Source organism: Pseudorasbora parva, chromosome 14, assembly GCF_024679245.1.
Source record: "Pseudorasbora parva isolate DD20220531a chromosome 14, ASM2467924v1, whole genome shotgun sequence".
NCBI lineage: Eukaryota > Metazoa > Chordata > Actinopteri > Cypriniformes > Gobionidae > Pseudorasbora > Pseudorasbora parva.
Genome location: NC_090185.1, coordinates 109843 through 124111, shown reverse-complemented (window position 1 = coordinate 124111; position 14269 = coordinate 109843). Strand labels below are relative to the sequence as shown.

General features: G+C 39.4%; 1 protein-coding gene across 1 annotated transcript in view; it reads right to left on the bottom strand.

Annotated features, from left to right (window-relative positions):
* The window catches only part of LOC137040771 (uncharacterized), a 46301-nt gene extending 34578 nt beyond the window's left edge, over positions 1 to 11723 (bottom strand). Inside the window, 35 exon segments of the mRNA XM_067416543.1 lie at positions 81 to 284; positions 398 to 706; positions 910 to 1034; positions 1125 to 1290; positions 1378 to 1561; positions 1641 to 1837; positions 1918 to 2036; positions 2133 to 2259; positions 2909 to 3298; positions 3406 to 3496; positions 3592 to 3737; positions 3822 to 3998; positions 4083 to 4325; positions 4412 to 4667; positions 4752 to 4888; positions 4976 to 5099; positions 5201 to 5318; positions 5390 to 5477; positions 5558 to 5631; positions 5808 to 6114; positions 6189 to 6359; positions 6448 to 6597; positions 6709 to 6827; positions 6910 to 7048; positions 7168 to 7271; positions 7355 to 7453; positions 8073 to 8136; positions 8226 to 8318; positions 8398 to 8509; positions 9221 to 9248; positions 9492 to 9648; positions 9727 to 9870; positions 10006 to 10218; positions 11465 to 11506; positions 11704 to 11723. Of these exon segments, the coding sequence (XP_067272644.1) occupies positions 81 to 284; positions 398 to 706; positions 910 to 1034; positions 1125 to 1290; positions 1378 to 1561; positions 1641 to 1837; positions 1918 to 2036; positions 2133 to 2259; positions 2909 to 3298; positions 3406 to 3496; positions 3592 to 3737; positions 3822 to 3998; positions 4083 to 4325; positions 4412 to 4667; positions 4752 to 4888; positions 4976 to 5099; positions 5201 to 5318; positions 5390 to 5477; positions 5558 to 5631; positions 5808 to 6114; positions 6189 to 6359; positions 6448 to 6597; positions 6709 to 6827; positions 6910 to 7048; positions 7168 to 7271; positions 7355 to 7453; positions 8073 to 8136; positions 8226 to 8318; positions 8398 to 8509; positions 9221 to 9248; positions 9492 to 9648; positions 9727 to 9870; positions 10006 to 10206 (5163 nt within the window). The 5' untranslated portion in view covers positions 10207 to 10218; positions 11465 to 11506; positions 11704 to 11723.
* Between the last annotated feature and the right edge of the window lie 2546 nt (positions 11724 to 14269).

The window sequence follows — 14269 nt, the reverse complement described above, 5'->3', positions numbered from 1 at the left end:
ATTTTGTTTAGTATAATTTATATATAAAAGTTTATTGTGTGTCCTGAATTTGTTAGAAGTATGTAGTCATTTTTTTGTACTTGTGAGTGTAGCAGTCCCACACGCTCGCTGGCATCCACCAGCTCTTGCTCTGCCACTTTGCGGCCTCTCTCTGTTTGCTCCAGTGCAGCTCTCAGCTCCTCAATCTCTGCTTGCATCAGGTTATTCCTGCGCTCCACCATGGCCACCTGCTCCTTCATGTCCTCCTGTCCTCTGAGAGCGTCATCAAGGTGCAGTTGGGCATCCTGTGGCAACATTCTTTCTTTGTTAGCTCTCTTCATTTGGTTAATTCATGTGTCATATTCATTCTGTCCAACATTCAGTATTTATTGCAATTCCATGTTCAACAGAAAGATACCTTGAGTTGGCCTTGGACGTTCCTGAGCTGTTTCTGTGCCTCGGCAGCCTGGCGGTTGGCATGGCTCAGTTGGATCTCCATCTCATTCAGATCTCCCTCCATCTTCTTTTTGACTCTCAGGGCATCATTTCTGCTCCTGACCTCAGCGTCCAGAGTGCTTTGCATGGAGTCGATTACTCTTTGGCTGTTCCTCTTGATCTGTTCTATCTCCTCATCTTTCTCAGCAAGCTTCCTGTCAATCTCACTCTTCACCTGGTTTAGCTCCAGCTGCACACGAAGAATCTTGGACTCTTCATGCTCCAGGGTTCCCTACAAGGACAAAAGGAAACAATTGACTCACTTTTTAAATTTGACACATTATACTGTAGTGCCTAGAGTGACGGAAGTAAATGTATAAAGGTTTAAGTAGCAGACATTAAGATTTTCTGAATAATTTAGAACCGGCCCATATTCAATGTCATAATATTATTTAAAGGAATGGTTTAATGATTTTAGTATCATAGGAATGGCACCTCTGCTTCTTCCAGTGCAGTCTGTATCTCTGATTTCTCAGACTCCACTGTCTTCTTGGCTTTCTCTAACTCATGAATGCTCTTTCCAGTCTCTCCAAGCTGCTCAGTGAGGTCAGAAATCTCCTCTAAAAGGGTTTAAATTACAACAACGTAAGGTTTTCTGATAGAATACATCTAATTTTTAGTCCTCAGTTTACAAATAAAAGTTGCATTACGTTGCAGATTCTTGTTCTCCCTCTTCAGGGTCTCGAGGTGGTCAAGAGCTTCCTCATAGGAGTTCTTCATTTTGAAAAGCTCAGTGCTGAGAGAACGAGCTTCTTTCTGAGCGCCTTCTAGTTCAGCCTGACTTTCCTCATACTTCTGTTTCCACTCTGCTAGCACCTGATAATGAAAGAAATGTAGTCATTGTTAATTGGTAAAGTCCATAATTCAAGTTTTAGGTTTACAGGCTATCCATGTCTTTCTCACCTTGTCAAAGTTTCTCTGCTTCTTGTCAAGGTTGGCTGCCAATGCATTTGCCCTCTCCACATCAATCATGAGATCCTCTACTTCACCTTGCAGTCTCTGTTTGGTCTTTTCCAGAGAGGCACACTTTGAGTTCACCGCCTCAATGGATTCTTCAGCATCCTGCAGACGCTGGGCCAGCTTTTTCCTGAGGAAAATGAAATGAAATTACGAAATCTTGCTAATATTTTTAATGTTAAATGTATGGAACGTATTGATGTATTTACTTGGATTCCTCGAGCTCCTCAGTGCGCTGGATGGCATCAGTCTCATATTTGGTTCTCCACTGAGCCACTTCACTGTTGGCCTTAGACATTCCACGCTGGAGTTCAGCTTTGGCCTCCTGCTCTTCCTCATACTGCTCTCTGAGCAAATCACAGTCATGGCGGGCAGACTGAACCGCATGGGCCAGAGCGTTCTTGGCCTATCAGGCAGAACATTTTGAGTTATCATCTATATAGTTGTTTACATTATAAAAATTGAATTAATAATGTATAACTCTACCTTGACTTCTTCCTCAATATGTCTTTTGAGTTCCTCAATTTGCTGTGTATAAGCCTGTTTTCCTCTAGTTAATTGTGAAACAAGTGCCTCTTTCTCTTCCAGTTGCCGACTAAATTCACCTTGAAAATAGGTTACAGATATTACCATGAAACATAATAACATACAAACCTTTCTACTTTTTGAGGTTTTTACACATGTAGCTCATTCTGTCTTACCATTTTCAGTCTGAAGTCTTGCACGCTGTGCATTCATGTCATTCAACTGACGAACATTTTCATCACTCTTGGATTTGATTTCACTCAGCTGGTCTTCCATGGTACGGCACATCTTCTCTAAATTAGCCTAAAGAGATTCAAGGTTATATACTTTTTTTCAACTCTTTTTTTTCCAAAAATTACATGTTTACATTCTGTGTTGCTGAGAGGTTGATAAACTCTTTTATCTTTTCATGTGTTGACTACTGTAATGGTCTTCTAGTTGGAGTATCTAAATCCACAATTGACAAATTTATTTTAATGTTTACCAAATTCGGCTGCTAGAGTTCTGTCTGGCGATCAGAACTGGTGATCATATTGTCAGGTACCGTATTGATTTTAAAATCCTTTTGTTAGCATATACATTTTTGCATAATCTGGCTTGTTCCGAAGACATGGCTTTGTTCTAGGTGTAATAGAGCTCTTTTTTTCTTATGCTCCTAAGCTTTCTAAGAATTCTCTCCCGTCTGGCATCAGGGAAGCAAATACATTAGTGAATTTTAAATCCCTTTCTCAAAACATTCTATTTTAGTATTGCTTTCATTTTTGTATTTCAATTGTATTGTTTTCTCTGTTATGTTATCTTGTAAAGCACTTTGAGAAAGCAACTTTTAAAGGTGCTATATAAAATAAATATTTTTATTATTATTATTATTATTATTATTATTATTATTATTATTATTATCCAGAAGTTTGTAAAGATGCTTTTATATTTAATAATCCTCTAGGGACATTACCTTTGCTTTAGCCACAGCCTCCATGTTGCTCGTCAAGTCATCAATCTCCATCTTGTATTCACTCTTCTCCTTCTCCAGCTTCTGCTTGACTCGCTGGAGGTTGTCGATTTGTTCTCCGAGCTCAGCAACACTATCTGCCTGCTTCTTTCGCAGAGCTGCGGCTGTAGCTTCATGCTGCAAGGTGGACTCTTCCAGATCACGACGCAACTTCTGGAATTCGGCTTCACGCTTCTTGTTCATCTCAATCTGGGCAGCAGTGGCACCACCAGCTTCCTCAAGCCTCTCACTGATCTCCTCAAGTTCCCTGGAGAGATCCGCTCTCTGCTTCTCCACTTTAGCACGAGCAGCTCGCTCAGCCTCGATTTCCTCTTCCAGCTCCTCAATACGGGCCTAAATAAATAAAGAAAAATAATTACCCAGTGATACTGGTTACCTTGATTTTCCCAACTGTGCAACTACTTCATATAATACAGAGAAAAGATTAGGGTTAGTGTTACCTGAAGTTCTTTGATCTTCTTCTGAAGCTGTGCTCCCAAAGACTGTTCATCCTCAATCTTGCTTAGAAATTGACTAATCTCAAAGTCTTTCCTGTTTTGAAAGTAGTTTATTTTTTAAATGTCTAGAATACTTACATTTAAAAACAACAAACATCCGCAATTATATAAAGACTGATGTCCACCCACTTTTTGATCTTCTCATCTGATTGCTGTTTGTCATTCTCCAGGTCCATTATGGACTCCTGGGCCAGTTTCAGGTCACCCTCAAGCTTCCTCTTGGCTCTCTCAAGGTCCATACGGAGCTTCTTCTCTTGCTCCAGTGAGCCCTCAAGCTATTGTTACAGAAAACAGAGCATTTAAGTCTGGTATAGAGACACAATTAATTTATGCTTTTATTGTCATGCCAAACTTCTTACATCATCCACTTGCTGCTCAAGCTTTGTCTTAGATTTAGTCAGAGTGTTGACTTTGTCTTCCTCTGCCTGAAGGTCATCAAGAGTCTGCTGGTGTGCCTCTTGGAGGGCTTTCTTCTCTTTGGTCAGCTTGGCAATGCTCTCATCCTGAGAGGCCATCTCCTCTGTCAGGTTTTTAACCTAAATGGAAACATTGTTCACTGGTTTCATTCTCAAGATCCTGAACAATCAGCAGTGTGAAGAACATGTGAAAAGATTATTGACCTTATTTTCGGTTGCATGTTTCTCCTTCTCCACTTTGGCCAAGGTGAGCTCCAGGTCATCAATGTCTTTCTTCAGTTCAGAGCATTCATCCTCCAGTTTCCTCTTCTTGGCAGTCAGTTCAGCATTGATTTCCTCCTCATCCTCCAGTCTCTCGCTTGTCTCTTTGAGCTTTGCCTCGAGCTGGATCTTGCTTTTGATGAGACCTTCACATCTCTCTTCCGCATCAGAGAGGTTTTCACTTTCCTGTTCATGGAAATGGATTTAGTTTAATGGCTTATGTTTATAGCTGTAGTATCCCTATTAGGATCAATAAGAGCTGAAATACTCACAGATGCTACTTGCAGTTGAAGGTCGTTTTTCTCCTGAATAATTGACACCATTTTCTCCTCAAGCTCTTTCTTTTTAGCTAATGCCTTTGCTAGATCCTCCTTCATTTTCTCATAGTTCTCCTTCATGGCTGCCATTTCTTTCTCAGTCTCTGCACTCTTTAGAAGAGGCTTGATCTTGAAGTAGAGCTTCATCCATGGCCAGTGTTTCACATTCATGAATGAGCGGATGTTGTATTGGATGGAATAAATTGCTTCTCTGTGTAATTTGCAATCAGTAAGTTAGTCATTACTTTCATAACAAACAATTACATTCCAACCAGTATTGTAAGTTAATTTATACCTCCTCTCCATCATTTTGACAAACTCTTTCCTCATGAGAAATCCACGGCACAAAGCCTGAGTCATGGTAACCAGGGTTGCTAGTTTCTCATCTCTCATCTCCTCAAGAGTACCCAAGAGACCAGCTTTGAAGAACACCTACAACAACATATATTGATGGTACTGGTATATTACAGAATCCATTCTCCTGTAGATTTGAGCTTCACCATTCGTTGTGCAGCTCACCTTGGTGTGCCCAAACTTGTATTGGGTGTGGTCAATATCAATAGAGCCCAAGAGTTTCTCTGAAGCCTTTTTGTTGTCAATGAACTGTCCCTCAGGGATGACACTAGCATTTAATACTTTGTATCTGGAGGGCAGTCAGGGAAAAGTCATGTTTTTGAGAAAAATATTCAAAAAAGATTAGGTGGTGCATCATCTCTAATTCAGTGGCTCCAAAGGTGTCTTTACCTCTGCTTGAAGTCACCATAGAGGATTCTGCTGGGGAAACCCTTCCTGCAGATTCTGATGCCCTCCAACACACCATTACACCTGAGCTGGTGGATAACCAGGAAGTTCTCCATGAGACCTAAAATGAAAATATTCTTAAGGTTCCAGAGATATTTTCTAAACTTTTGAGTCTTCTGGGATTAAGTTTACCTGGAGTCTTGGACTCATTAGGAATCAAGCAGCGCACAAAGTGAGGGTGAGTGCTCCTCAGGTTAGTCATCAGCTTACCCAAGTTCTCCTGTGGAAATGTTTTTCATTAGTTTAATCTTTATTGGACAAAAAGTTCACCTCTTTCAATAAAAGAGATAATGTGTTTACCCTAAAAAGTGCAGAGACAGTCTGAAAGGAACCACCCTTCTTCTTGCCTCCCTTCTTTCCACCGCCTCCCTCAGCTGTTTATGTCAAGAGTCAAAAGTGTTGTTACTGATGTAATATGAAATAACTTTTTAGTAAAATTGTCCGTGTTGGATAGATGTTCATAAAAGTGGTATCACATTATAAAATGTGAAGAATAAGAGATGTCTCAGTGTTCAGTTTTTCATATCTAAAATTAAAGAAATGATCGTACCTTCAGCTCCTCCATGAGAGGCATACAGGAAGGCCAGCACTTTGAGCGATGACTTTTGGTAGAGTTGCACAACAGAGTCGTTCAGTGGATCCTTGTTCTTGTCCAACCAGCCATTAATGTTGTAGTCCACAGTGCCGGCGTAGTGCACCAGAGAGAAGTGGGCCTCAGCCTTACCTTTGGCAGGCTTGGGCTTCTGGAAAGCTGGACATTTGCCCAGATGCTGATCATGCAGCTTGTTTTTGAAGCTTGTGTCTGTAGCCTTGGGGAACATGCACTCCTCTTCAAGGATGGAGAAGATGCCCATTGGCTGATGAAGAAATATTCAGGCTCAAGAACATGCACAATATGAATAATCATTTTAATTTGCTGAATGTCTCTCACCTTCTCAATGAGCTCAATGCAGGCAGCCAAGTCCATACCAAAGTCGATGAACTCCCATTCAATGCCTTCTTTCTTGTACTCCTCTTGCTCCAGAACAAACATGTGGTGGTTGAAGAACTGTTGCAGTTTCTCATTTGTGAAGTTGATGCAAAGCTGCTCCAAGCTGTTGAACTGATAATTAAACAGAGACAAGTTCTTACTATAGTCTATTATGTTTTATATCCAGATCGTTACAGAGACTTTGATAGCTGACACTCACATCAAAGATCTCAAATCCAGCGATGTCCAGCACACCAATGAAGAACTGCCTAGGCTGCTTTGTGTCCAACATCTCATTGATACGGACGACCATCCACAAGAACATTTTCTCATAGACAGACTTGCAGAGCGCAGAGACGGCGTTGTTCACCTGAGAGATTCAAAGGTCAGTGTAGATTGTATCATTACACGTTTACTTCTCAAGAGAACTATAAATGTCTACAAGATATTTCTAACTTTATTCGATGAGATTAGTAATCACCTGTGGTACTGTCTGGCCTTTGGTCACCATCTCATTTCCGACCTTCACTCTGGGGTAACACAGAGCTTTCAGCATGTCGGCGGAGTTGAGGCCCATGAGGTAGGCGATTTTATCGGCCACTGAGGAAGAACAGATTTATGCATTATTGTCTCTAATGAAGTGAATGTTTTGACTGTTAATAGCATGTGCTAGTAGTCTTACCCTCGGTGCCATCAGGCTCGGCCTGCTCCTCTCTCTGCTTCTGTTTGAACTTCATACTCCCATGATGCATCACAGATCCTGTCAGCTTATAGATGCTGATTTTCTCATCAGCAGTGAAGCCCAGAATGTCAATGGCAGTCTGTAATACAATGACCAAGGTAATCACACATTATTTGAGTCATAGAGAAGGGTATTTCATATTGTATGTCCTGCATTCTTCAGTTACTGCTACTACTAATACTCTAGCTGTCCACACACATCTGTGGCAATGAACTCCTCCACATCATTGATACTCTTGACAGTGATTTCACCCTGGCTGATCATTGGATAGTCGTAAGGGTTGGTGGTGATGAGCAGGGCCTCTGTAAAGAGTTGATGTGCAGTATGTTAACAGCGTTCTCAAATATGGTAATAAATGAAATGCACAATACTGTCGATTTCTCACCGAGCAGCTCTGGCTTGTGTCCGGTCATGAGCTGGTAGAAGATGTGGTAGCTCCTCTCAGCAGACAGCTGGAATGTTACTCTTGACTTTTCCAGCAGATCTTCCCAAAAAAATGTAAAAATAAAAATATTTTCCCTCCGTATTAAACATTTATAATTTGGCTTAATTCAATTCAATTTTTATTTCCAGACTCAAGGTCCATTAGAGAGGAGACATACAACAACTAAACACAAAATTACAAACAGTACAAAACATTTAAAAGAAACAATAATACCAGTACTTTCTCATAGATTGGTATTGCACCACACTTTGCTTATGATCAGACAAACAACATAATAATAACATTTTGTGAATTATCCAGTCGACAAATAAATGTATACATAAAATTCCTTATTAAAGCTATAAAGGTTTTTACTTTTGACATACAAAATAAATTACTTTTACTACTCCACCTCGTTTATATTCTTCAATATAATCCTCATACAATCATTATAGGCAACTTAATAATAAGTTCAACTAATAAGTTCACTTTTTTAAACTTAACCCACAAGGGAGCAGTTTAAAAGGAAGTACAGTATGCTCTAAAAGGTTAATCTTAACCCGATCCAAACACATAACATTTTCTCATCATCATATTTGCTTGGGCATATAACATTTGCCACTGCTTATATACATATCGTCACCATCCTTCATTTTATCAATAAACAATATTTACTCACAAGTTTCAATATCAGCTGAGGCCAGTTTTCCAGTGGTCCCAAAGTGAATCCTGATGAATTTACCCTAAGCAGATTGAAATATTTAGAACAGTTTTCCCAGAATTGCTCAGCTTTGGAATGTTAACTGAGTTTGTACAATTAATTTCAACTTACAAAACGAGAGGAGTTGTCATTCCTCACAGTCTTGGCATTTCCATAAGCCTCCAGCAGAGGGTTGGCTGCAATGATTTGATCCTCTAGCGACCCCTGGTGAGTAGTCAAGTAATTTCATCATGTAGAATAATTATTTAGCTGTTCTTTGAATGATATTTGAATGTTTAGTCACCTGCATCTTGCCAGCAACTGGTTCTGTCTTCTTTCCGCCAGCCACAGCGATTGTCGCAAAGTACTGGATGACACGTTTGGTGTTGACAGTCTTTCCTGCACCAGATTCTCCACTGGACGTGGAGTGGACATGTTAAGATAGAAAATAACATATTTCAGAATATTATAAATGGCGTGATATGGCTTTTATCTAAGTGCTTCTGTAAAATCCCTAAATGTTAAATCAAGTCAAGTCAAGTCAACTTTATTTATATAGCGCTTTTTACAATGCCGATTGTTTCAAAGCAGCTTCGTAGTGTTAAACAGGACAATAACAAAATTTGATGTGGCTGTTCATTCGCTCTGGAGAAAACGGTGATGTTATCAGTTCATTTCAATTATCATATAGCGATAATATGGGCAGATCAGTAATTTAGTTGATATGATTCATTTAGTTTAGTAATTAAATTTATTTGGATATTTAGTTTAGTTAAATTTTAGTGTCCCTAATTTAAATGTCAGACACTACATTTACATGCAAACCAGAAAGCTGCTTTGGGCATGAAACCTGCATGCACCTGCATTATGCAGGCAGTGTGGTCTTCACCTCATATACATGCACTGTCAGTAAGCAGCTTTTCTCCACACCTTTCTGTTACTTTAGTTATCCTGTCTTTCCCAGCACATGCCAATAAGAACGACTCGTATGCTTTTGCAAGACCACATTACCAGCATTGTCCAGCAGAAAAGCCAGGTGTTAAACTGCCTTATCTCAATAGCTTGAACAGTGTTAGCATTCACATGATGATTCTTATACAAAACTATAATTATCATAGCCTACTTACGTAATCAGGATAGACTGATTCTCCCTGTCTGAAACACATTTAGTGTTATTTTATGTGAAACAGCTAAACAGATTGTTTTTCCCCATTTTTGTATATAACATTTGTAACACAATGTACACCATACATAAATTACTCATGAGAGATTTATTGCATAAAATGAGTCCAATAAATAAAGAAATTGTTGGTGTGTTAAGTAAAATAGAAACTGGCTCAAGTTTAGCACAAGTTTATTGGATTGCAAAACGGATTGACAATGTATATGCCCACTTACCAGTGAGCATGAACTGGTAGGCGTTGTCAGAGATGGAGAAGATGTGAGGCGGGGCTTCAACCCTCTTTTTGCCTCTGTATCCAGCCACAACGACTGAATCGTAGACTGGGAGCCACTTGTAGGGATTGACAGTGACGCAGAACAAACCAGAGTAGGTCTGAAACAGAGATAGATAGTCCAGTTTAACAATGCTGCCGCCCCATCCCAGGAATAAATATGGTTTGCTGAGACTTACGTAGATCATCCATGCTGCGTAACGCTCTTTGAGGTTATACAGCACAGTAGGCTCATTGAGGTGGGTCATCATGGCCATGTCCTCAATTTTGTCAAACTTGGGGGGATTCATGGGGAAGATTTCATCTTCTTTTACAGTGACTGTCTATAAAGTTTTCAACATGAATGAGACATTTACCATAAATGCAATATTTATTTTACCTGGCATGTAGTTGTTCAGTCTACAGCATAATCTGCAACTGTTTTACAGAAGATCAACACAGTTTCTAATTCTACTTACTTTCCCACACAGAGTTTTGACAGTAGCTTTTCCACCCTCTCTACTAACAAGAACCCCCTTAAGGTACATCTCGTCCGGCACTGTCACGAAGAAAGCCGTTTTGGCATCAAAGGGGGTGTTCTGAGCCTCTATTCTCTCTCTTTCCGGCTTCCGGAGGAAAATGGCCGCCGGGCCGAAGCACTCCATTTCACCATCTCCCATAACTGTGGTTTACTGTGAGAAGTGATGAGGAGAGAATGTGCAGAGGGATTAATACTTTCATTACTTCTAAATATGAAACAAATGCAAGTGGATTAAAACATGAATTTATATGAATGTGGATGCAAGGATGCTGCTCTATGTGAGTGTTTTTGAGCTTCTGTGTTCTAAAGCCATTTTAATTATCATGAGCAACACTCTTTACTCAAGTTCAACACTTAAAACATTGTGGTACTCTATTCAACCAAATGTTTTCTTTAGAACTGAAATGGGATTATAAGTATGCATGGTAACACTTTATTTTAAGATTCAGTTATTAACTATTAACTAGTTGCTTATTAGCATGCTATATTACTAGGATATTGGCTGTTTATTAGCACTTAGAACCATTTGTATCTCCACAGAATTTTGAAATTTTAATCCATGCTTTTATCACTACTCGTTTAGATTATTGTAATGCCCTTTACACTGGTCTTAACAAATCACTACTGGCACGCTTACAACTAGTCCAAAATGCAGCCGCTCGTCTTTTAACCGGAACCCGGAAACATGACCATATTTCACCAGTTCTCCAGTCCCTACACTGGCTACCTGTGCATTTCCGCATTAATTTTAAAATTCTGTTATTTGTTTTTAAATGTCTTCATGGCCTGGCCCCCAAGTATTTATCTGATCTGATTGTGCCTTACACCCCTTCTCGCTCACTCCGGTCGGCAGATCAGGCTCTGTTAGTCGTCCCAAAGACGAAACGTAAAATTAGAGGTGATCGTGCGTTTGCCGTGGCAGCTCCGAGACTATGGAATGAGCTGCCTCTGCACATTAGACTGGCTGAGTCTCTCCCTGTTTTTAAATCCTGTCTCAAGACTCATTTATTTTCTTTGGCTTTTGGATCAGTTTGAGGGTTGACTTTGTTATTGTTGTATTTATTTTATTGCTATTTTGCTGTTTTTGTTTTGTGAATTGTGTTCAGCACTTTGGTCAACAGTGTTGTTTTTAAGGTGCTTTATAAATAAAGGTGGATTGGATTGGATTGGACTTATAAAGCTCATAATAATGCCTTATTCTGCATGACCTTATCTACATCCCTTAATCCGACCCAATACCTAAACTTAAATGCTACAAAAACTACCTTACTAACTATTAATAAGCAGTAAATGAGGAGTTTATTGAGGCAAGTCGTATTTAATAGTGAATATGTGTTCCCTATGCTAAAGTGTTACCGTATGCATTTTTTTTTTATTATTAATCACAACCATAATACCTGCTGTCCTGTCCAGAGAGAATTTGTCTGAGGTAGGAGATGCTAAGAGAAAGGCAAACATTTTAGTTTGAATACATGTCAAAAACATGTTGAACAGAGCATAGCCAGACTCTAAACTCTTAAATCTGCAAACTGATTACCATGCATCAGATTTAGCCATTCAATCTCTAAACCGCTGAACACAAGAATGTGATATTAGGTTAATAGTAGAAGGAGAGCATGATGAACAACTCACCCACCTTTGAGTTCCAGTCCGTTCTTGAAGGAGCCTGAAGCAGCTTCTTATATAGGCAGAATACTGTTCACTCAGCAAAATGCACTCACTGTATTTGGTCACGTATTTATAGCTCCGTTTCAACTGGAATTTTTGTGTCTGATTGTCAAATTCATCAATTTCCTGACACCAACAACACATATTATCATATGATGTAATTAACTGTCCAGTTAACTTTAGTTTTAGTTTTGTTTAATGAAGATTGTTTTAGAAGAACAGATAATGGGATTGAGATAATGGAAGTAAACCCTTCAGTAAAATGAGGTGAAATGGCACTAAATTAATTAAACAAATATTTGAAAATAAACATAAAAAATACACAATGTATTTATAGGCGTCACTTGTGATCAAGCACCTTAACCTTGAGAAAGGGTTGTTATTTGAAGGGTATCGTTTACTGGAGTTCAGACATTGTTTGGGTCTTATGTTGGGCATAATCTTCTTCAAGTGTCTTGGCACTACAGTAGATCCCAGTTTAGCCGTGGAGAAGCTCTCAGATGTCACTGGGATACATTTCCCAGAATCCTGGGAAGCTTTTCATATGACAAAGCAGCAAATTTGGCTTGTCATTCAACAGTTGTCATTCTGTGAACTAAAGCATATGGTGACACTTATATGCTGAAAGCTGGATGAGATCTGACAGAATAACACTCTTTAGACAAACTTATGAAAACTTACTAGTTAAGACTAGTTAATTTCATAGTTCACAATACTTTAGACATTCTACCAACTATACGTCTCTATGCATATCTTGTCAACTACATGTCTGCTAACTCTCATTAGACTGCTAGTAGACTGTAAGGTTAGGGTTAGGTTTTAGGTTTGTACTTGCGAAGTTACATCAGTATTTTAGTTTTACTTTAGAATGTCTGTTTGGGGAACGTCAAAAAAATAAATAAAGTGTTAGCAGATGCACTATATTGCCAACATTTTTGGGATGCCTGTTTTACATGCACATGAACTTTAATGACATTACATTCTTAATCCATAGGGTTTAATATGGAGTCAGCCCACCCTTTGAGCTGTAACAGCTTTATGGGGATTTTTGCCCATTCTTCTAGAAGCTCATTTGTGAGGTCAGGCACTGATGTTGGACGAGAAGGCCTGGCTCTCAGTCTCCGCTCTAATTCATCCCAAAGCTGTTCTATCGGGTTGAGCTCAGGACTCTGTGCAGGCCAGTCCAGTTCCTCCACACCAAACTCCTCATCCATGTCTTTATGGACCGACGCTTTGTGCACTGGAGCGCAGAAAGTTGGGAGAATAACATTGTCTAAAATGTCTGGGTAAGGATGACTTACCTTTCATTGGAACTAAGGGCCCAACCCCTGAAAAACAGCACCACCCCATAATTCCTCCTTCATCAAACTTTACCGTGGCACAGTGCAGTCTGGCAAGTCCCGTTCTCCTGGCAACCACCAAACCCAGACTTGTCCATGGGATTGGCAGACAGAGAAGTCTGATTGATCTCTCAGAGAACACTTCTTTAAACTGCACCCCTTTCAATGGCATGAAATCCCTCTCCAGAACCTTTTTGTTCCCCGTTCCCGGCTGGTGGAATGATCTTCCGACCTTCATCCTTATGGCAGAATCACTGATAGCATTCAAAAGACAGGTAAAAACTCATCTCTTCCGTAAGCACTTAACCTCCTCTTAAAAAAACACAAAAAACACCCTACATTTTCCTCTATTCCCTCCCTATTCTAGCTTTTGCTACTCTAGGCAATGTCCAAAACTAAGTATTTCAGGTACTTACTGTAATTTCTCGCCTCTTCATCATGGATCGTTTCCTGTATTCCTCAGTTGTCAGTCACTCCGGATAAAATAACAATAAATATATATAAAAAATGACCCTGCTCTGTGTTTTTGCGTGGCCTACCACTTCATGGCTAAATTGCTGTTGTTCCCAATTGCTTCCACTGTGTTATAATCCCACGGTAACACACTTGAGTTCACTGAGCTCCTCAGAGAGACCTATTCTTTCACAAATGTTTGTATAAGCATCTGCATGATTTATACACCTGTAGGCATGGAAGTGATTAAACACATGAACTTGGTGATTTAGAGGGGTGTCCCAATACTTTTGGCAATGGCGTGTAATAAGAACAGTTAGATGGCATGTCGTAGCAAAGTTACGTACAGTATAGTGAGTAAAATGTCTAAAGTGGACCATCTAAATAAATTCATAAAGTCATTTTAATCAGGTGGATAATAGAAATAGCTTATAAACAAAAAGCATAGCAATTGTTGTGAATTAAACACATCAAAGTGTATGAGTTCAGTGGCAGTTTTAATTTGGACTAAATGCCAGGTTTATTTTTGGCTATGCATTTAATTTGTCCTCTCTCATCTCTCTGCTATTTTCCAGCTTGTTATTTCAGTTTTACACTCTACTAATGTGCTGTGTTAGTCTATTGGGCTTCAGGTGTCTGTTAATTTGTGATCAAATGCTGTTGATCTCAGAGTCGTAGTCATATTACAGCACTTTTCACACTACACATAATTTCAAATCAGTTTTACTGTTATGTCTATAA